Here is a 24,064-nt window from a genome sequence, read left to right on the forward strand (position 1 = left end):
CTTTGAAATAGTTGTGTGTGCACAGTTTTTGACAGATGAAACCAGTGTTGTGATAGTAAGGTCAATAGCTGCTTGTTTGAGGAGTTTATGTCATGAAATGACAGACACCAAATTACTGGCTTACTAGGTTATTTCATAAAAAACACAATTTCAAGGAATACCATTTCTAAGAAACCGTTTCACCTAAACTTTTTTATGGAAATTTGTAGGATGAATGGCATTTACCATTTCATAGAAACCAATTCATAGCATGTCTTTTTTTTATTGCCTTTTCAGCAACATTTTTATCGAAGGAATTTCTTTCAGTTCTTTACTGTAGGGGGACATAACTTCAGTTTTAAGTCTTTTACATTCTCAAACAATTACTGTGGATGCTTCTAATTTACTGCCCCCTCACCAACCCTAAACACCATCATCCTTGACCCCCTCACATACCTAAACACCATTGATCCCTGCTCCGTAAAGAACCCTCACCATGCCTAAACTTTACCTATGCCTGATCCCTAAACTCTACCTGTCCCTAACTCTTTAAGCCCTTTCTACCCCAAGCTCCAGTTATCCCCGAACACTAAAAACTCCTCAGTACTCCTAAACCCCACCATTTACTGAACTCAAAAAACTTCTCTCTATGTCTGAAATCTCACCCATCCCTGGCCCTAAAAAACCCTCACTACCCCTTAACACACGGCCCTGATCCCTAAAAGCACATCAACACTCTTCAAAACAATCAATCCCAGACCCCTAAAACTCCTCCACACTCCTAAACTCCACCGATCCTGGATCCCTAAAGGCCTTCTATCCCCCTAAACTCCACCCATCTCTGAACCTTCAAACCCCCTCACCACCAATCTCTGAACCCTAAAAACCCCTTTCTGTGCTAGAAATTCACACACCCCTGACCCCTAAAAATCCTGCATCACCCCTAAACAGCACTCATCTTTGAACCTAAAAACCCTCACTATCCCTGAACTCCATTCCATTTTAATGTCATTTTGGATTTTTCCTTAAAATTGTCTTTCCTTAAATCTGTTTGAATTGGTTTCCTCCAATGTGGTTTCTCAGTTTCGTATTCTGTTAATTCACATACTTAAGGCTTCCTGACCTATGTAGCACATGATCGCCACAAAGTGCTGTTGCTAGAACATCATAAGGATGATCTACCAGCACAGTTGTGAGTTTAGGTCTTAAATGTAAAAGTAAAATGCATATATATTTTTACTCTCGAAAGTGATTTGAGAAACACATTGTTTGCAGGCACTGAAACTCCGGCTGAACAGGTTTTACAATTTCTACTAACAAGATTACTAGTAGATACAATCAATAACATAATACCAACTTAATAGCAGGACCTATGGAAGAGCAGCAGTGAAATCAAGTGGAAAGATGGCTTAGGCACAGATAATGGGTCAGAACCTAGCACTGCACTGTAATCCACCCAAAACTTAAAATCAAGCAATTACTTGTTAAATCCCCCTCCCCCGAATCCAATGAGGACAAACCCATTAAGGGTCAAAGGCATGTGTACAGAGCACCAAACTGAAATCCTAAGTAAAAGCTTGCAATCAAGAAGGATGTGTTAATCACAAAGTTCAGAGAATTGTCCGAGGCACATGTTTGACGAATGGTACTCCCCTGCCCATTTAAGAAGTGTGAACCCTTATCCAAAAGACTCTTCAGAACCATAGGATGAATCTCAGCCCTGCACCTTCAATTGATTAGACCGACGAACATTCAACCTGAAGTATTCACTCCTGCAACCAGCTAGGGCAGGTTGGTCCCCAGATTGCTCGGAAGGGGCTGTAAAGTGACACAGTAGCACTATAAATATAATTAACAAATGAATTAATTCATACACGTGTTGCACTAGTAAATAAGGGGGACTTTGCTAGTTGTGGTTGTAATATATCAAATCACTGTTTAAACTCATGCAAGATGGACAGCAGGGCCATCAGAGACATAAGATGGCTGCAATTCTTTAGAGCTCCTGATAAGTGCCATCATTCTCTGCTCACTGGCCGGCTTGGCGTGCCTAAATGCCCCTGGAATGACTAAACAACTATTTGCCCTTGTTAGAGCAGCAATCTAGGAATCAGCAGAGTGTAGATGATACAGTAGTCACCTTCTCTGGACTCTGGTTAGAGATCTGAGGTAAGTCAGCATCAGTGTTGGTGATCCCCATATCACCAAATCCTACAGTGAGAGGCATGAGAGGTTGGGAAAGCATCTGCATACTGGAAAGTGCAAAAAGGTGAGCAGTAGCAGAAGAAAACTCAATTCCAAGGTCAGGTTTTGGAAGGTCAGATGAAGGAGACTGTAGCCACCTTGCAAGAAATAATCACCTTCAGGTCCTGTATAATTGAGGGCATTGCCATACTTAAGGCAAACATAGAGTTGCTTGATAACTTGCAGGGATTGTGACTACTCAGAGGGCCTGAATCGCAGAGGTGTTTTGGCTAAAAGGGTATGTGTATGGCTGAAAGCAACTCAATTTACACCTGCCAGGCATTCACCAAAGGATGCATGGTAGATGTAAATGGTTTTACCACTGAGGATTATTTGCCGTGAGTGTAGAAAAAAGCAGTAGTAAATCATATGCAAATGGTGGGAAGTGTTGATTCCCAAACACTGATCTGACCCATTCACAATCTGGAAATGATTGAATATTTACTCCGGTCATATGCTGGAGTAACTGCCATTTCAGTGTGGTAGAGGGAATGGCTGACCCTCCTATTTGGTAGCGGTGTAGGGCAATGGCTTTCTCTACGTGGAAACATTTTCCCGGCAGAGAGAAAAAAAGGGCACATTTTCGCAGTGGGCTCCATTCCCCCTGTGGTCAGAAAAGTTAGCTCTTTTGCATCATGGTGACTGCAGTCACCACTGAGGGGAGCGCAAATTGTGGACTGTATACACCAAGATAAAAAGGAGCAAACTTTTCTGGTATCTGATGTAGTGTCCGGCCTCACTCCTTTCCTCCCCAAACGAATTTTCATGACCTCCTCTACCATTTAGCACACGTTCCTAATGTTCCTTTTTGTAAAAATTGCATTCAACAAACATAGCTGTCTTAACTTTAAAGCTAAATCCTGGTCAGTCAGGCTGTACTAAAGTACATCTCTATCGGTGTTTATGAGTGAACATATTTAGTGAACCTAAATTTACTAATTTAAAAATGTGACAGTACATTAAGTATTTGGATTATTTTTCAATAATTGATTGCTATTAATGGACTCCTATTGAGTGTAACTCTTGTATGATCTCATCATGCTGCTAACTTGAAGCATTCTGTATTTTTTTGACCACTTCAATAAACAGGGCAATGGTGATATGCTCTAATCTGACAGGCACACATATTAGGAATACAGCTTCTTTTTATAAAAAATCATACCTGATTTCCATTCTGTAATAAATTGTCTTTGCACCGCAACTTTCTTTCGAGGTCTTGAATCAGAGCATTTTTAGTTCCTTGAATCTGATGGTCAGAGGTGGGTGGTGGCTGCCTCGGCACATTCTTGTATGAGGGTTCTAAGTAACTGGTTAAAGAAGAAAAATACTTAAGAACAGTCTGATCTATTGCTTGATGCATTTGCTGCATAGAATGTGGGTGAAATGTCTGAAATGTATATTTTAGGAGAAAATAACCAGTATCAGTAAATGTCTGGCTTTCTTTGAATTCACACAGAAATCTAGGAGTACTTGAAGAAAGCAGCAATTTGCCCAGGTCCTCATTAATATTCACAATAAAAAAAATATACATTCACAAGTGTACCAAATGCACATTTACACAATATTAGAACTGATATCTTTGGCGTGGTATTCGCCTTCACCCTTTCTATTTTGCTGGACTGGTGTTTGTTGGCATTAGAACTATGTGCACTTTACCACTGCTAACCAATACTGAAGTGCTTGTGCTCTTTCCTTCAAAAATGGTAAATTTGGACTACACTAATCGGCACATTTAATTGATTTGGACGTCTCTAATAAATGGTACGATGGGTACCCAGGGCCTGTAAAGTGAATGCTTCTAGTGAGAAGCAGCATTTACTGTGCCGTCCACTAAATCAGCATTTTAAAACATGCCTCAGGCCTGCCATCGCAGCCTGAAGTGGTTTTAACTGACCTTTCGACTTCGCAAAATAAACCTTTTACCAGGCCCAAACCTTCTTTTTTAGCACTTGTAAATCACTTCTAAGGTAAGGCAGGGTGTGTATTATTTAAAAGGTAGGTCATGCGTATTTAAGTTTAACATCTCCTTTAGTGAAAAAAATCCTAATGTCGTTTTCACTACTTTAAGGCCTATCTTTTCCATTTGCTAACACTGGGCTACCTTATTACATTTAATAAGTGCTAACTTTAGACTGGGAGCAGATGGAGGTATGCTGTTTAGACTCAAATGAAATTAGGTTTAAAGCCTCAATTCTGAAAATGCCACTTGCAGAAAGTTGGCATTTTCTCGCACTAGCCATTTGTGCCTTCTACCAGCATGCTGAATACATGACTGTAAATGGTTCTGCTGTTGGGGTTTTGTGTATTCCTCCCAGAGAGTGACACAAAGGGGACTAGGAGTGGGCAGGGTGGGACATCTAGCCAGGATGGATGGGGTGGGGCTGTTCCCTGCACCACTTACACTTCAAAGAGATTGGCACCAGCACACACAGAAGATGCTGAAACCAGCCTACTGCCACCCCAGATATTTTGGAGCCTTGACAGGGGAAGGAAAGAACTTCCAAGAAACAGATATGGAGATAGGACAGGGTGTTCCCCACAAACACACAAAAGCGTGCACCAGGGATAAATATTGGAGCTCCTGAGCCACTCATCAAAGCACTCATGGATCTATGGACATTAAAGATGAAGGACTGCCCTGCCAACATGTTCTGCCCTGCTGCTTGGGGATTGCCTTGCTCTCTGAGAAAGAAGACTGGGCCTGCTCCCTTCTTCCCAGTCTAACCTGAGTGACTTCAAGGGACAGTTGGCTGATCTCCAGCCTGAGATTCAGGGACAAAACAAGCTCCAGAAACCTCCATACAAATGCCCAGTTGACCTGTTGCACTGGACCCATCTAGATATTTGCACCTGCCTGAACCCTGCTGGCCTTCTCTGGAGTGAGTTCCTGATCCCCATGAGGTGCCTCTGCAGGTCTTGGACCCTTGGCTGGCATCAACTGAGCACTTTTTAAGAAGAAAGGTGAAATTCTGATGTTTTGCCCTCTTCATGACTGTGAATGGTCCCATTCGTGTCAAGAATTTGCCTCCCACGATGACCGCTAATGCCCTTCTCCAGTGAGGCCGACTCTTCGGTTGCAGCTCAGTGGCGTAACGAAAGTTTAGGGGGGTGCCCCCTGCAAGGTACACGGAGGGGCCCCGCTCCAGATTTAATCCAGAGCTCTCATCACTGAGTACTGTGCCGAGGGCGCCCCTGCAGCTTGGGGCACCCCCGCATCACGGGGGCCTGTGTTACACCCCTGCTACAGCTACTGCAGTGACAACTGGCAACATGAGATCTGCACTCTTCCTTCAGCAACAACAGCTCATACTGACCACCAGCGTGGAGCTCCAGCAACGACTGCATGTGACGTTCGACAGGCTCTTTTTGCTACAGCGACGAGAGCCCGCATCGCCCAGCCTCTTCTTTGCGTTACAGCAATGGCCATCCTCAACACTCTCCTTGGCTTCTCAAAACCTCCTCCACAGCGAACATAACTCTTTGCGCCAGACTTTGAGAAGGAAACTTTTTCAGCTGGACTAATCTAATCCCCGGATCAAGCCCTTGCTCCATCAAAACTTTTTTAAATTGCATACACCTGGTTCTACCGATTGGAACTTTGTCGTTCTAGAGTCATTTTATTTATTAAAATGCACCCTATTTTACTAAGTTGGTTTGGGATTTATCTTTTGCTATGTTTTCACTTTATTACTCTTTGTATGCTGCATAAATACTTTACACTTTGCCTATAAGTTAAGCCTGACTGCTTTTGTGGCAAGGTACCAGAGGGGTAAGCACAGGTCAATTTATTGACTTTGTGGTTCATAATGACAAGGATAGTCGTTTTTGCCTGAGCGGGGCTTCCACGCCCTCATCCAATAATCAATTTCTTACACAGGGCATATCATTTTGTTTTTCTATAAAGGAAAAATATTTTCCTTGGTAAACAAAGTTCTTCCTAAATGCCCAATACAAATCTGTGGGTGTTGTATACCCCTTCTCCGCCCAATTAGAGTGAACACTTCCCTCCAGATCATCAAGGACACTGTTTCCAGTCCTGAAACTTTGTGAGTGTTGTGGTTTTGTTTTGCTTCCACTGAACCAAATAGACTAAGACAACAGAAAATGAGGATTTATAGGTAATAGGTTGCAGATTCGAGACAGTATCCCAAATGAGCTGGAGTGAGGTGGCAACCCAACCCTAACCCTAATAAATATACTTAGGTCTGTCTTTAAAAGGAGTAACTGTGCAACATTTATCAGAGCAGAAAACAACCTACTAAAGGTTGGTGAATGCGAGGGATTTCACCACCTTTTTACAGCTTCTCCACTCAGCTATGCCAAAAACCTACCTTTGTGTGAAGATTTGCTCATATTCAAATGCATGCAATATTGACATAATTTTTTAAGTATGTGTAATTACCGATTCATGTTTTGTTTTTGTTTAATTGAGTTCTGTATGACACAAACATTACCCTTTTGGTATCACAGCACTGTACATCAGGAACACAAAAAGATACACAGATATGAGTATACAATTGAGGGAGAACAGCAAAGTCAATATAGAACATAACTTGGCATTCATAAAGTCTGGATTCGGGGAAGTCTATTAAATAATGTGTAGGGTGTCATCATAGAAAAAGGTAACAGTGTGTATGTAGAAGGACCAGCAAGTCTTATGGAGGGGCAGACCATGGAGAAAATAGTCTGGGACGGATGCATCTTCAATAGGGAAGGAATCTGTTCATTAGTAGTTTCTTTACATTTCGTTTGAAGAGGGCAGTTGAGGCATTGGTTCTAGCCTCTGGAGGAAGAGAGATCCAAATTGTGGGGTTTCTTCTGAAGAAGGAACGCTTGTAGGTTTCTTTTTTTTTATTTGTAGGACTTCAGTAGGATGGAGCCAGGACATTTGAAAGTTTGTTTTTGCCTGATAGGATGAGTTTCCTTGCCAGGTATGTTGGAGTGTTGTGGTGAAAAGCTTTATGAGTCAGGCGGGCTAGTTTTAGATGGATATTTAGGTCACAGGGTAGCCAGTTCTGTGCTTTCACGTCTGGGGTGATTTGATTGCTTTCCTTAGAGCTTGTGATAAGTTGAGCCACTGTGATAAAGGTTGCCTCTAGTGGTGGCAGTTTTGCTTTAGGTAGTCCCCACTAGGGTGGCCCTGCTGTAATCTAGTTTGGAGATCACTACTGCTTGAACACCTGTCTTGAGATCTGCGGTCAGAATGAAAGGTTTTAATTTCCTTAGTACCAGTAGGTGGAAGTTGGTCCCCCTGGTGGAGGCGCTGATATGATCCTGCAATTAAAGATGATTGTCCAAGGTTATTCCTAGTGATTTTGATGAGGTTATGATGTGTGGGGTACAGTTCAAGCAGTAAGCTGTGTGAGCCTTCTTTGATGTGAGGAGTTCGGTTGGGTGGGGAGAGCAGTTTCAGTACTGTGAACTGGCCTGAAACCGGATTGCCTTTGGTTGAGGAGTTGGAATTGGTCTATGTGGTTGCATAGTTGTCGATGTACACATTTTTCCAGGAGCTTGGTCATAGTTGGGATATTGGAGAAAGGGCAGTAGCTGTGTGGGTCTGACTGGTCGGAATGAGGTTTATTTTAATATAGGGGTGATCTGGCCACTTTTTAAGCAATCGGGTATGGAGCTTTGTGTTAGGGGAGGATCAATAATCTTGATCCTTAAGGGAGGTAGGGAGTGTTTGATCTCATTGGGAAGTTTGGAGGGTAAGGGGTTGTTGAAGTGGTTAGAGTATCTTAGAGAAGATAGTAGCTTAAGGAGGTCAAAACTGTAAATAGTCTTGAAGGAGGACCATAAGGCATTGTTTTTTGGATTAGTTGAGGGGCTTCCAGGGCGTTCTCCCCGAAGTATGGGAAAATGAGGAAGAGGGTTGTTGGTATATCAGAGCTCTACAGCTTTTTGGAGATCAGTGTCAATTATCTTTGTTTTCTCAATGAAGAAGGACACCAATACCTCGCAGCTCGGTGGTGCTGAATTTGCACGTTTGAACGTTTCCTGTTGGTTTGATTTTTGATCATTTCAAGCAGTTTTTTGGGAAGATTTGTCTAGTTGTAGTTTGAAAAAGATGCTTTGGAACTTCTAGTATGCCTGTTGTAGACTTTCATGTGCTGTTTCAGTAGATTGAGGTTAGTAGGAGAGAGAGAGATTCTCCATGCTCGTTTCCCTGATCGTAGTGAGCAACGTTCTTCGTTAAGGCTGCTATCGAACCAAGGATTTGTTTTTTTGATCTGGACTCTTTTTAGTTGTAAGTGAGTGATGGCATGCATGATGTTGTACATGGAGTTGATATACTGGTTAGTGAGGTCTTGTGTGTCTGAGATATTAGAGGGTGGAGATAGAATGTTGTCACTGAGGGCAGATAGCACAAGTGCGTTGATATTTCTGATGTCTCTGACCCAGCATTCGCTTTCACTGGTTGGCCTTTGGCAGTAACCACCCTTTCTGCTATGAAGAATGTAATGCAGTGGTGGTCAGTCCAGTTGCCTGGTAGGATGTTGGGGGAAAAAGCCTTGGCAAGTATACACAATTGTAAATATATACCAGCATAGCAACAATTACATAATACAGGTCAATGTGCAATGCTTACAAATCTTATACATGACAATTATATATTTTGATATAGAAAATATTTTTTAATTTTTATTTCATTTATCAAAAGTTAGATCATAGTGAATTATTAAAACCATCAATGCATTATTAGACATTGTGCAGAATTATTGTGTCCATGAAAAACGTTTCATTTTACATTTATCAGTTTTCTTTTACCTTGTACAGTACATGTGTACATTACACAGTATGAACACACGGTGAGATCCAGAACAATCACAAAAAATTGTAGGATGGAGTCAATATGGGTGGTGTGCTCCTTTACTATTATTAGGCCAGATGTGGCCCCTTTATTGTGTGTCGAGCTGTCATAAACTTGAATCAAGTTGAGGTCATGAAGTAAGGATTTGAATCTATTCACCAGAGGGTTGTTTGTGTCTGAGCAGTGGATATTGAAATTCCCAAGGAAAATATAATTGTTGTGTGATCCATTGTTGGTAGAGATGTCCTTCATGATTTGTTCAATGAATTTGTGGTTGTCACCAGGAGGGTGGTAGATCATGTACAGTGTACAAAATGTGTTGTCTTTAGTTGAGATATTAATCTCGAGGTATTCGCATGAGGACATGGGTTGAGTGTGAGTTTGTTTAATCGAGAATTATTCCTATGAATAAAGGCAGTGACCCGGTCCTTTCGGCCTGAATGGTCCAAATGAGTGATGTCATAGCTGGGAGGGATTAGGAGGTAAAGAGTGGGGGATTAGGATTCATTAAGCCATGTTTTTGTGAGTAGTAGGACGTTCAGGTCAAGAGTGAGGATGAGGTCAGCAATATCGCCAGCACGTTTCACAACAGATCTACAGTTGATTAATGCACATTTTAGGTTCGTTTTCAATAGAGTTATGAATGGATGAGATACAAGGAATGATTTGAGGCTGGATTTGGTAATGGGCTTAAAGATGGGATGATGATCCCTATGTGGGTAACTGATGACTCTCTGGATTTTCCCCACTGGCATAGTTTGTTTGATAGGTGCATGTTTGCAGAAGGCGAGAAGGGAAATGATGTCCTTGTTTGATAAGTGACTAGCTATCCTATTAGGCCGGAAGGAGAAGTCTAGATTCGGTGTACAGTTCCATTTAGGTAGAGGAGACTTGGTGTCGGCAGGGTTGTTGGCAAAAGGGTGTTTGAAGCCGACAGTATTCTGGTTCCAGTAATGTTTTTTATGATTTGTTCCTTTATGCTCCAGTTTAAAGGTAGTATGTAGTAGGCTCTGTATTTCAGCTCATATTAAATGTAATTCTGTTTTTAAGTCATCAAGCGTTGACCCGAGAGTGGGGGTGGTGTTGGGTTGATTTGAAGGGGAGGTATAAGAGGTTTTGGGGGTGATGAGAATATTGATGATTTGGAGAGGCCCCGGTAAATGGGGATGGATGTTCGTCAATGACTGTGCGATTGTGTAAGGGTTGACGCATGGGAAGAAAGAGGATTTTGGAATTGGAGGTGGTGCGGTGGGTCCAATTTAGTTCCTGATTGGGGGAGTATTATCGGGAAGGGGACTTGTAATTACTTCAGAGGTGGGAGGTTTATGAATAGTAGATGTGGCGAACGACTTCGCAATGTCAGACAGTTGATCGTGAGAGGAGTTAATGCTGTTATTCCAGAGTTCAGCATTGGTATACGGGTCACTTTTTATTTTGAGACTGCAGTAGGCAGGGAGATGGGTGCTTGTAGTGGGGTCGTCCCTCTTAGGTGGGAAGGTCATATTCTGTATTGTAGTACTGTGGTGAGTTGGGTTAGTGTTATCGTTCTCAAGGTGGGTGAGAGCAGTCCTGGTTGTAATGGAGCCATGGGTGACAGGGAAGGTAGAGGGCACAGGAGAGTGGTGGAGAAAGGTGAGAAAGGGTGTGTATGGGGATCGCTTAGTGGGGTAGTGGCTGGTCTCGGAGGCAAGGGAGTGGGGGTTAGATCTTTGCCCGTTATATGTTTAATGCAAAAGAAGAGATTATCAAAGAGCTCCAGATTATGATTAGATGAGTACAGTGTTGTTGCTGGTAATAGTAATTGTGGTTTCAGCATTGTATACAGATGAAGGTGCGATAAGATGTTTGAGGCTGTGCAAAATCTTCTTGGTGGAGGTGACCTTGAGTATGGTGGATAATATTTTCTTCCATTGGGCGTGGGGGTTGGTGAAAAATATTAGATTGTTTATTATCGATCCCTTATTGCAGCCGAAGTATGAATCTAGGAGGAGAGTTTCTTTATTCAATTTGAGTATTTTGTGTTTGAGATTTTTTGAAGCATTTCTAGTTAAGTTTGGTGGATAAACAATTTTGAACAAGTTGTTGCCAGTGGAAGATAGCAGGTCGTTCAATGTATTGATATGGGATGATTCCATGGTGAGGCTGGAGAAACAACAAGACACTTGAAAACTACACCTCTTACAAGGTTGTCGTGATGGAATACCACCAATGCTTCAGAACCACCAAAAGGACCTTCATCCACATCAAAATCCTTGGCAACTCCAGCAACTCCAAGGAACTCCGCAGCGTCATCCAGGAACTCACCAAGCCCGCAGCGAAGCCATGGACATCACCCCCTCCCAGGACTTCTGCGACAAGCTCGGATCCCACTTCCACCTGAAGACCAAAAACCTCTACGACAACTTTAACGACCATACGCCTGACTCTTCAGCCATCTCACCAACCAGCAATGCCAGCCAGCCCACCATCTCCTCCTGGACAACGCCGATCAGGACCGAAGAGACTGCCTCGACCATGAAAGGCATCCACTCAGGGCCCCCCACGGACCCCTGCCCACCACACATCTATCACAGAGCCGCCATCGCACCCGAACTACGACACACCATCAACACAACCCTAGAGAGCAGCCCCTTCCCCGACTGGAAATGTGCAGAAGTCAAACCCTGCTCAAGAAGCCCTAAGCAGATGCGACTGACCTCAAGAACTACCGGCCCATCTAGCTCCTCCCCTTCGCGGTGAAAGTTGCTGAGAAGACCGTCAATGCAGAACTGACAAGGTTCATCGAAGACAACGCCATCCTCGACCCTTCTCAATCCGGATTCTGAAGCAACCACAGCACGAGACCGCCCTACTCGACGCAACAGACCACATCTGCATCCTCCTCGACCAAGGCCACACCGGAGCCCTGAATCTACTCGACCTGTCAGCAGAATTCTACACCGTCTCCCACCGCACACTTGCCAACAGACTACACGATGCCAGAATACCAGGAGCCACCCTTGACTTGATCCGATCGTTTGTCACCTGCAGAAGCCAAAGGATCAGACTGCCACCCTTCCTCTCCGAACCCACGGAAATCAACTGCGGAGTCCCACAGGGATCTTCGCTCAGCCCAACCCTTTTCAACATCTACATGGCCCCCCTCACCGCCATCGTCTGACAGCATGGCCTCCGCATAGTATCCAACACCAACAACACCCAGCTCATCCTCTCCCTCACCAAGGACCACCCCCACCACGAGACTCAACTTCCAGGAAGGAATGCAGGACGTCTCAGCCTGGATGAGCAACAGCTGCCGCTTACAATTTCCTTATTGAGTGATTGATTGATTGAGAGCAGGGAGGAGCTAGGGTGATGAGCGAGAGAGCAGGTGTAGGGCTCTTAATGGAAGAGGAGTCGTTTTAAGATGTCTGCCCCTTTAGAAGAGTAGGGAGTGCAGTCCTCTGTCTATGGCCCTAATTGGGATTGTTTGACATATGTCACTGATTATGCATGCTGAAAAGGGAGGGACATTATGCGATTAGGAGAGATCCACAGGCAGCCAAAAGATGGCAGCTGTGATTTCATTATCACAGGCAGGGTGAGGACATGTTTCAATTAGTAATGGGGTCTATCCAAAGCAAAGTCATTAACCATATACATATCCCATCTTAGGAACTCACCATGGGCTGTGGCCACCTAAGTCAGCCTTGGTGTCTCCCCCAATAGCATGAACCGCATCCTACAAAAGTAGGTGTGATTCACGAGTAACTAAAACACAAAACACTGTGGTTTATGGGGAGCAGATCACCAGAAAGATAGAGGGCAGCATAAGCGCTGCCACCCTTCCTCTCCGAACCCACGGAAATCAACTGCGGAGTCCCACAGGGATCTTCGCTCAGCCCAACCCTTTTCAACATCTACATGGCCCCCCTCACCGCCATCGTCTGACAGCATGGCCTCAGCATAGTATCCAATGCCAGCAACACCCAGCTCATCCTCTCCCTCACCAAGGACCACCCCTACCACCAGATTCAAATTCCAGGAAGCAATGCAGGACGTCACAGCCTGGATGAGCAACGGCTGCCTAAAGCTCAACTCGGAGAAGACAGCACTCCTCGGCATGGAACAACACCTGGTGGCAAATAGCTACTCCAAGTGAATATGACGGAAGACAAAAGATAAACTGTGTATCGAAATGTTGCCATGTTCTTGTTTAAAATGTAGATGCCATGAAGTATGTTTCAGTCAACATGCCCGTCGTACTCTGAGATGTATTAGGAAGAATTATAAAATTATAGACTATATATTCTCATGTCGGCTTTTTGGAACACTAACCAAATCTCCCTTTGAATTATCATGAGAAAACACTGTTTCCACTCAAAAATGCTTAATGAAATCCCAGGAGGTGATCAGTCATTTATTTTTGACATGGCAAAACATTTTAATGTTCATTACAATTTCTAAACTCTGCCTAATTTAAACTGTGGCTGAAAGTAATATTGTCTGCTTTTAAATACACTACTGTGCTACATAATCCTCGAAAAAAGCATGAACTCCTCATGTTCAACAATCATGCAGTCTTTCCATCTAAACCAATTATACAATTATGCTTCAAATAAGCTTCTATTTAAATAGTATCATGAAAAAAATGCATACTGTATTAACATTCTAAATTACACTATATATAACACATTTTAGAGTAACAATGACTATAATTTCCTGAGGGCAGAGCTCTACTAGTGACCTATCGATTCCATTGAAATATGGCCCGTGGCTGGGTGCAGGCCCTGAGACTTCACCCTAACCGTGTATGCCTGAAGCCATGTTTGCTTTGCCACTGAAGTGGATGGCACAATGGGTGCTGCAGTGCACTCATGGCATTTTACTTCCAGACCATAGGTACACTGTTAACACCATATACTAGGAACATAAAGGGAAGTTAAATATATCTATTAGAAGTATGCCAGTTCAACCATCTTTGCCACTGCTTATAAGGCTTAAAGTGCACATAGTTCTGAATCCATCAAAAGAGAAAGAGCATGATTTTATGGGCACATCAATTCTGAGATGGTCATTCCCTATTCTATTCAATAACTGCAAGTGAATGCCCTCGCCTGTGAATAATACTGCTTGAGTGTTGAGGGCTGATGAGGTGTTAGAGGAATAGGTCTACTAAATCTGCAGCCACAGTCGAAGTCCTCCAGGAGAGGATCCCTACAAGATACTGCAGGAAACAACCCTTTCTGCAGGGTAACCCCAAATGTTTTTCGTTTCTCCTACTTTTTGCTGAATTTGTTGTTCATGGCCTTTTGACTCTGAGGTCGGTCACAGCACTACAGCACGCGAGCCTACCTGCACGCCGGACCATCCACCAGCCTGCCTGTTAGCGTCCAGGGACCAAGGTGACTCCTCTGCCTCACAGAACGGGGACCCAGTGCCTCCTCCACCGCGCCTGCTGCCTGCTGTCTCCTCCGCCCGCTGCAGCCCTCCACCACCGGGCCTGCAGCCGAGCAGGGGGAGTAGAGACTTCAACTCCCAGCAGCCTCCGCGACGCGAGCGGAAGTCGCGTAGAGGCTTGGCGCCCGGAGGCGCTGCTTAAGGGGCCGGCCTTGCTGGGGAGCGGGTGTCGGTTACAGCACTACAGCACGCGAGCCTACCTTCACGCCGGACCATCCACCAGCCTGCCTGTTAGCGTCCAGGGACCCAGGTGACTCCTCTGCCTCACAGAACGGGGACCCAGTGCCTCCTCCACCGCGCCTGCTGCCTGCTGTCTCCTCCCCCTGCTGCAGCCCTCCACCACCGGGCCTGCAGCCGAGCAGGGGGAGTAGAGACTTCAACTCCCAGCAGCCTCCGCGACGCGAGCGGAAGTCGCGTAGAGGCTTGGCGCCCGGAGGCGCTGCTTAAGGGGCCGGCCTTGCTGGGGAGCGGGTGTCGGTCACAGCACTACAGCACGCGAGCCTACCTGCACGCCGGACCATCCACCAGCCTGCCTGTTAGCGTCCAGGGACCCAGGTGACTCCTCTGCCTCACAGAACGGGGACCCAGTGCCTCCTCCACCGCGCCTGCTGCCTGCTGTCTCCTCCCCCCGCTGCAGCCCTCCACCACCGGGCCTGCAGCCGAGCAGGGGGAGTAGAGACTTCAACTCCCAGCAGCCTCCGCGACGCGAGCGGAAGTCGCGTAGAGGCTTGGCGCCCGGAGGCGCTGCTTAAGGGGCCGGCCTTGCTGGGGAGCGGGTGTCGGTCACAGCACTACAGCACGCGAGCCTACCTGCACGCCGGACCATCCACCAGCCTGCCTGTTAGCGTCCAGGGACCCAGGTGACTCCTCTGCCTCACAGAACGGGGACCCAGTGCCTCCTCCACCGCGGCTGCTGCCTGCTGTCTCCTCCCCCCGCTGCAGCCCTCCACCACCGGGCCTGCAGCCGAGCAGGGGGAGTAGAGACTTCAACTCCCAGCAGCCTCCGCGACGCGAGCGGAAGTCGCGTAGAGGCTTGGCGCCCGGAGGCGCTGCTTAAGGGGCCGGCCTTCCCGCGTCGCGGGACCGCGCGCGGGGCCGTGCCCGGGGCTAAGCCCGGGCAAAGGGCGGGCCCTCTGCGGCCCTCAGAGGCCTGAGGAGACTGGGCTGGGCACTACCCCCTGGCCAATTTCGCAGTGACCACCAAGGTAATACGTTGTGTGATTTAATACATATTGCAAATGGCTCCAACTGCTTCTAAACCCACCACTAAGAACATGGTTAAAAAAACGCCTATTAATACACGTTCGGTTGCAAGGACCACCGCTCAAACTAAAACACCGTTACCAACGCTAACTGCTATTGATCGCATGCTTCAACAGACAATCGTAGTGGTAGCAAATGCCATCGAAAACACTGAGAGACGACTGTCTCTAGCACCTAGCGCATGTCTAATTCACCGCACACCACAACCTGTTGACAGCACTGTATATAACATTAACATGACAGCATTATCAAACGACTCCATTCTGATGCAATCTTACACAGGCCTTCCAGGAACTGTGCCCCCACCCACAGAAGACATTCCCACACCCCCCACAATATCCCAAGATAGGGACAGTCGTCTGTCCCTAACCCCTAATCTACAGATCAATGTTACATCACCCGAGGAACTGGGCCCTAGTATTGCGCCTAGCGCATCATTGCTTAACTGCGATAACGCAGACACTATGCATACAATAGATCTAGTCAATAATAGCAGCGATAATAGTACAACCAACCGGGGCACTGCCCATCGTAGAACCAGACGCACTCATATTAGGAAACTACAGGTCCCCTTTAGGGGATGTATGAAACATAAGGGCAAAAGAAAGAAGATCATTTTACCAACACCTCCCACAGAACAATCTAATGGAAGTGTACAGCCGGTGCCAAATCCAGGACCTGCAGTTAATATGGAGCCCATATTGGTCCAAATTATGGATGCTATGAAGCTCCTCATTGCTCCCCTAAACGACAAACTCGAGCAAATAGGTAAAAAGGTGGAAAATCTGGAAAAACTGGGCCTAGCTAAATTAGATATCCTTGAACACCTAGGCCCACAAATTACACAAACTACCCAACCCATCCCAAATGTTCCGACCGTGAATAAGGCCAATACGACTGGCCATATTGTATTTAAACCACAGGCTCCACCTGTGAGAAATACGAATCCCCCAGCACCTACCGGTAAAACCACAAATTTACAAAGTGGCGTCACCAACGGCCCATCTTCATCCACCTCTCACAGAGTAAATGGGGAGGTGCCCAAGGACTATACCCCAGTAAGCAGGAACCCACCGGCGCGTAGCTACTATAATAATATTATCCCCGCCGTGATCAATCTCCCACCAGAAAGCAGGCCTTTGGTAGCAATTCTTGCCAATGTACCAAAACTCAAACCCTCCCAATTCGAAAACAGCGAAACCCTCAAAAACAAAATTTTACACTGGCTTGTCCATAATTGTGGTTTCCCCTTAAGTGGTGCAGGCCAGATTATTTCAACTCAAAGGGTAGGGTGGGTGGGCCCTAGTAAAAAGGAAATAAACGGGGATTGTGTAATTATAAATTACAAAACCACTGAATGGGCACGAGACTCCATCTTGAACGCGCCCATCCCTTCTGACAATGACTACAACACAACCCTGTTTCCTTTGGATTACTTTTATAGAAATCTGGTGGGGTTTAAGACTCCGGTGCAGAATTTTAAACATCCTAGAGCAACTAATACACCTTACCCACCTGCACAGCAGGCACCTGTACAATTAGCTGGGTATCCTTCGTACCCTTCGACCCCTCATGTTTTTAGCAATCAGCATGTTCCACAACCACCTATGGAATTGTACAGAATGCCTAACCCCAACTACCTCAATTACCACAATACAATCGGGTCTGGAAATAACATCTTTGGTCAATTCGCTGTTCCAACATCAAACAGATTCCAGGTGTTCAACTCCCTCGATGAAAACGACTGACTCCCGGATACACTTGTTGGAGAAAGTGAAAGTGAATCTCATATAGACACTTCTGCCCTAAGTTCAAACAATCTAACCATGACAGTCAACACCACTTGCACCTGCCCGGTTGAAATCCCTCCTGCAAATGAACCTCCCATAGAGAACCCTATAATCAGCCCTAATGAACTGTCTATGATAGTTAACAGCACCTGTACTGTTGTAAACCACCTAGGCGACCAAATACCACCGCCAGCCACAACAGAAATTATTCCACCTCATGTATCCAGGGAAAGTTCATTGAGGGTTATCACGTGGAACATAGCGGGCCTAGCTTCCAAGGTAAATACACCCGCATGGGATGACTTCCTTAAACAAGGCTATGACATCATATGCCTACAAGAAACCTGGGACAGAGCTGAAGTATATGTCGAGGGATATACCTCCTTCAACGTGCTGGCTGTGGCTTCGCAGGCTGGCCGAGCCAAGGGGGGGTTAGTGACCCTGCTATCCACAACATTGACCGAGTTCTGGGTCAGTAACCATGCAGTTTTGGGAGACTATGCTTCTGTTTTGCGTGTGGCCCATAATGGACATAAAGACTTAATAATAGTGAACTTTTACAACAACATCGCCGGCCACAGACAGGGGTTGTTTATCTCTGATATCGAGCAGGCCATCGATGCAATGTTATTAAGCTCCTCTAAACCAGCTGTAATCCTATGGGCCGGAGATTTTAACATCAAAACGTGCACTTACGCACTTAAAGGGGCTTGTGGTCATAGGGAGGAATATTCAGGAAGGGAAACTACATGTGTTTTCAATCATTTTCCGCACAACATCCTAGGTAGTGCCTTGAATAACCTACTGGCTAAATATGATCAGGAACTTCTTGAATGTAATATGAATGCAAACAATGTCAGATGTCCAACATTCCATGGAAGGAATAGCCAATCCTTTATAGACCACATCATCGTATCCGGCTCTGCAACATACATAAATGTTTGGGTAATTGAACAAACGGTCAGTGACCACAACAGTGTATCTGTCGAATTATTGGGCTGGGGGTCAAAAAGGAACTCCTATGGCCAACCTATTCAGAACATCTCCGTAGGAAGGCCAAATGGGATGAGGGTGAAATGGACAAAAGTTGACCCTGCCAAAATTGTCACCAATGTAATTACTAACTGCTATGGAGAAGTGGAGTACTGTCTATCCCCAACACCATGCCCAGAAACTTTGCTGTCTAAATTTCTAATCATTACACAAACCGTCGAGAAATCATTGACACGCAAATCACGGGAGCCAAGAAAAGTTAAGACAGTGTGGTTTGATGATAATTGTGCCCAGTCACTAAAAAGGCTAAAAATTTCGCTAGATGCCAAACCGAGAGACCCCTGTAAGATAAGGGAAGAGCGTTACAATTACAAAATCGCACTAGCCACTCGGAAGAGAGAACTACAGGACGAGGCATGGGCTAAATTAGATCAGGCTGCAGAAACAAAAGACCACAAACTCTTCTGGGACACTGTAAACAGCCCGTTCTTAAAGAACGACAACATTCCCGAACTTACTTCGCATGTCAGCTGTCAAGACTGGATTATACACTTCACTGGGATTTTTAACTCTGATTGTTCCTTTGATTGTACTTTGGCCTCAGATCCTAATGTTCTAACTGTAATGCCAATCAATTTTAAATGGGAGAAATTATTGTTTTCAGTATCTTTAAATGAGGTGCGGGATGCGATAGAGAAAAGCAAGGGGGGGAAAGCCCCGGGCCCAGATGGGGTCCCTGTGGACTTTTTTAAATCCAAGATTGATTTATGGGCCCCTATTTTAACACGCTATTTCAATGCTGCTATTGAGGACGAACTACCTACCTCATGGGGTCAATCTATATTGGTGCCACTTTTCAAAAAAGGTTCAAGGGCCGAAGCACGTAATTACCGCCCAATTTCCCTTTTGGACTCGTCACTAAAAATACTGAGTCGCGTGTTTCTGGGAAGATTAGAGTCCTGGGTCGAGGACAATAATGTCCTGTCACCAATTCAGTACGGGTTCCGTAGGGGCATAGGAACCATGGAGCAGTGTGTGAACCTTGAGCTTATCATCGGCAAGTACACAAAAGCAAAGGAAGGGAATTTGTTCATGTGCTTTGCCGATCTAAGCTCAGCATTCGATCTAGTGGAACACACACTGCTCTGGCCAACATTACTTGCTATGGGCGCACCCCCCGAAATCATTCATTTGCTGGCCAGAATGTATAGCAGCTTATCAAGTAAAGTTAGATTCGGACCAAACGGAGAATGCACCCCCTTTTTTAAAATAGGTAGAGGGATTAGGCAAGGGTGTGTTCTCGCACCCTTGCTGTTCTCCCTTTTTATAAACCAGGTCGATCAGTCCCTACAAGAGTCTTTTGCTGATGCCCCTATGATAAATGGTAAACAAATACCCGTCCTCTTATACGCGGACGACGCGGTCCTGATTTCCAGGACCGCGAACGGTCTCCAAAAGCTAATCGACAAATTTAATGTTTTTATTAAGGGCAGAAAATTTAAATTAATAAGGGCAAGACTATGACTATGACCTGTGGGAAGAAATTAAAGAAAAGTAAGCCATTCTTCCTTGATGGGGATAAACTTGAGTCTGTGCAACATTTCTGTTACTTAGGCATTACTTTCTCAGGGGATGGAAGATGGGTAAACGAGCAATCCTGTATAGGCATGAAGATGATTAGAAATACAAACTGCATCTTCAGATTCGCTTCCAAACGAGGGGGGCGTAGAATAAGGGAGATGATTTCTATTTATAACTCCAGGTGCATGTCCTCTGCTCTATACGGAGCAGGGATATGGGGATATAACTCGCAGATCGCCCTCTCCATTCAGCAGGAAGAAAACAAGTACCTTAAACGCTTATTATGTCTTCCTGCTTCAGCCTCCAACGAAATCATTCATAGGGAGCTGGGCATACACCAAGCCACAGACTTGATTGCACTACGCCCCCTCTCCCTCTGGCGATCCATTTGGGCCAAATATGAAACCAAGTTTACCCAGGAAATAATTTTAGACTGCATTAAATTGGACCAGCACTTAAAAATCCCTTGGCTAAAACACATTTTTCACTGGTATAATTCCCTTTTTGGTCAAGATATTTTTAAAGACACCCCAACAGAATCAGTTTTAACGAAGCGTGACCTTAAATCCATCTACATGGATCATGCAAAAGGGATTAGAATGAAGGGGTACGCTACACAAAGTACTTTTAAATTGTACCTGGAATATAATTTAAGCACAGGATTCCCATCATACCTTACATTTGTCAGTATTAACTCCCATCGCTTCGTTCTGGCACGCCTGAGGCTGGGTATAGTCCACCATCTGGTGGCCTTCCCTACTGTAAAGAAGCCGGGGTCTTGCCCGTGCCCATGCGATGGGAAATCGAAACAGAGTATCTGCCACTTTTTACTACTTTGTAACTTTTATACTGGTTTTAGAAAGTTTTACCTAAAGCAACTATTTTTAGAATACAGTACGTGTGACATAAGAGCTGCAATGCAACTGTTGTTTGACCTGTCGTCCCCAAATGTGTGTTACCGTGTAGCCACCTATGTTCTTAAATGCATCGGGCACAGGAAATCAATCATTATATGATCTCCGTTGGGAAAGACACCTATTGACCAACTGTGAGCTACTGCCAAACCTTTTGCATTTCTCTTATACATGAACTTTGGTTATTATTATGTTTTTAGATCCGGGTATCGATTGTTCCCTCGGTTCTGTACCTCTCTGGACTTATACTTTTTAAACTTTTTGTACATAATTGCTGCTAAAATACGTAAGAGATTTTATAGACATTGCACTTTAGTTACCCTTGCATATTTTTGCACATACTATTGCACTTTATGCCCAGCTTAGGCCTCTCTTCGACTTGTACTACCTCACTTGGCATGTTTTGCACTAGACTTTAAAATTGCTGCTAAATACAACGTTCAATTTTTGCATATTTTGCACATACTATTGCACTTTATGCCCAGCATAGGCCTTTTGTCTAGTACCATCTTACTTGCATGCTCTGCATCAAACGTTTAAAACGGCTGCTACATATAAGTGATTATTCTACGGTATATTAATGTGATATGCTTTGCACTAATTTGCTAAATTGCTGCTAAATACTATGTCCAATTTTTGCATTTTGCACATATTACTGCACTTTACGTCCAGCATAGGCTTCTTGTTTAGTACTATCCCACTTGGCATGCCTTGCACCTTACGTTTAAATCGACGCTACATTTAGTGATTATTTTCTATTTTAGGTTTTTAACTTGATTGGCTGAATTAATGTAATTGTTTTAGCAAGTTTCATCATTCTTTAATCTTTTATAAAAGTGACTTCTATTGTATCCATGAATGTTGCTATATGGTTGTACTTGTACAAACCGAATAAAGCATTTTGAAACTGACTCTGAGCACTTTACCACTGCTAACCAGTGCATCTGCTCTCTCAGTAAAACATGGTAAGATTGGCTCATACCTAATTGGTATATTTAATTTACTTACAAGTCCCTAGTAAAATGCACGACATGCGCCCTGGGTCTGTAAATTAAATGCTACTAGTAGACTTGCAGCACTGATTGTGCCACCCACTTAAGTAGCCCTTAAACCATGTCTTAGGCCTGCCTTTGCAGAACACGTGTGTGTAGTCACACTGCCATATCAACCTGGCAAAACAAACCTTTTGCCAGGCCCAAACATTCCCTTATTATACATAAATGTCACCCCTAAAGGCAGGGTGCAATGTATTTAAAATGCAAGACATGTACTTTATGTTATATGTCCTGGTAGTGAAAAACTCTTAAATGTGTTTATCACTACTACAAGGCCTATATCTCCCATCATAAACATTGGTGTTACCTTATTACATTGATAAGAATAATTTAAAAATGGGACTATATAACATTTAAGTTTGGTGTCTCTGGGATCACAATTTAAAATCCAAACTTAGGGTAAAGTTGGATTTTAAATTGCAATTCTGAAAATGTCCCATTTAGAGAGTTGACATCTTCAAACTTTAGTATGTCTTTGATCACATGTCTGGGATGGGTGACAGCTGGGTTTTGAGTATTCCCCCTAGACAGCCACACACAAAAGGAACTTAGGAATGACTTGATGGGCTTTGCTGGCAGGATTGGAAGTAGGAGCTGGAACCAGCCTCACTTACACCTGAATAGGATGTCCTAACACAAAGGGCTGCATGTCCCCCTGTAGTGACTCTGGAGCCAGGGCAGGAACCGAGGACCTCTATGTACTTCAAAAACCCTTCTTTGAAGTTTCCCCCACTTCAAAGGCCTAACTTGGTATAAGTAATGGACCTCTAACACAACCACTTCAGTACCCTTCTGAACCTGTAGATACTCTGCCAGGAAAAAGGACTGCTGTTCCGCTGAAGGACTGGCACTCTACTGACTGCTACTTTGTGGACTCCTGTTTTGCTCTCTGCTGGCCTGCTGCCCTCCTGTCTGGGTGAGAAGGACTGGAACTGCTTCACTTGTCCCCAGAACCAAAAGAGACTCCAAGGGCTAGGTGGCTAGCTGCCTGACCTGAAGTCTCAGGGACATAAAAGACTTCCATCCAACCTTCTTCTGCACCTAGACTCAGTGGTGGCTGGTGACATTTGAAAGTGGTGAGTCGGAAACTTTCTGTCAGAGTGCACCGTGGCAAGCGTTTACTTCGTATGCCTGACCTTTTTCAAAATCAGATGAGAGTCAGTGAGTGTATAGGGAATTTCACCTTCCCAGTTCCCTCTAAAAAAATAAAAATGTGAAGTGGACACATAGTAACAGAAAATGGCTTTTGACAAACCTCACAATGTTGTTTACTTTGTTTGCTGTGGGTGTTTTTCACATCATGGACGATGGAGACAGACAAAAGTCTTCTGTGTCTTAGTTTTAGTAAATTAATTAAGGAAGGGGGTCAGTCAGCACAAGTGAGGTCATTTCTGCTGTATAAGAGAGGACTATGTGTGCTAATAAAAAGCCTGCCCTTTCCAACACCTTTGTATTCCCAAGAAAATCCACTTTCTCGATGCTGGGCAAGGCACATGATAATTGCAATTGCCTCTGACGGTCAGAGAGGAGGCAATTAGAACAACTGAAGGACAGTTAGTTGCACAAAGCAAATGGGTGCCTTTCACTTCCTTAAAAGTGTAGCACTTCTGGATCACAACCATGCCTTGACTCCCAGCAGCAACTAAATGTCCATGGAGTCAGCTGCATACATTATTGAACACACTTGTGCCCTGTACCTTCTTTCAGCTGCATGGATAAAGTCTGTAGACTTGCTATATTCAGAGAGAGCATCCTACTTTGACTGACAATTGGAACCTGTGCTTTGATGGGAATTACCCAATCTGCAAGTGCAAAATACTGCATCACGTCAGTGGTAACAAAGGGGGCAAAATGTACTTAAAGACCATTTGCATACGTCCTTAGCCTTGATCTAAATTGCGGGGAAAAAATATCAGGAGCATCCAACACAAATATAATTTCTATCAGGGTCTAGACTGAAATGGCCTCATGTCGTGGTTTGACCCCTCAGTCAGT

At 44.6% G+C, this 24,064-nt stretch overlaps 1 protein-coding gene across 2 annotated transcripts in view; it reads right to left on the reverse strand.

The window, feature by feature from the left end:
- The window catches only part of MYOT (myotilin), a 673,370-nt gene that overhangs the window by 263,049 nt on the left and 386,257 nt on the right, over nt 1–24,064 (reverse strand). For both annotated transcript variants that reach the window (XM_078653296.1, XM_078653297.1), the window contains exon 10: nt 3,386–3,530. In XM_078653296.1, coding sequence (XP_078509422.1) covers nt 3,386–3,530 — 145 coding nt within the window. The remainder of the gene's footprint in view (nt 1–3,385; nt 3,531–24,064) is intronic.

Source organism: Lissotriton helveticus, chromosome 7 (genome assembly GCF_964261635.1).
Source record: "Lissotriton helveticus chromosome 7, aLisHel1.1, whole genome shotgun sequence".
In the NCBI taxonomy this organism is placed as follows: Eukaryota; Metazoa; Chordata; class Amphibia; order Caudata; family Salamandridae; genus Lissotriton; species Lissotriton helveticus.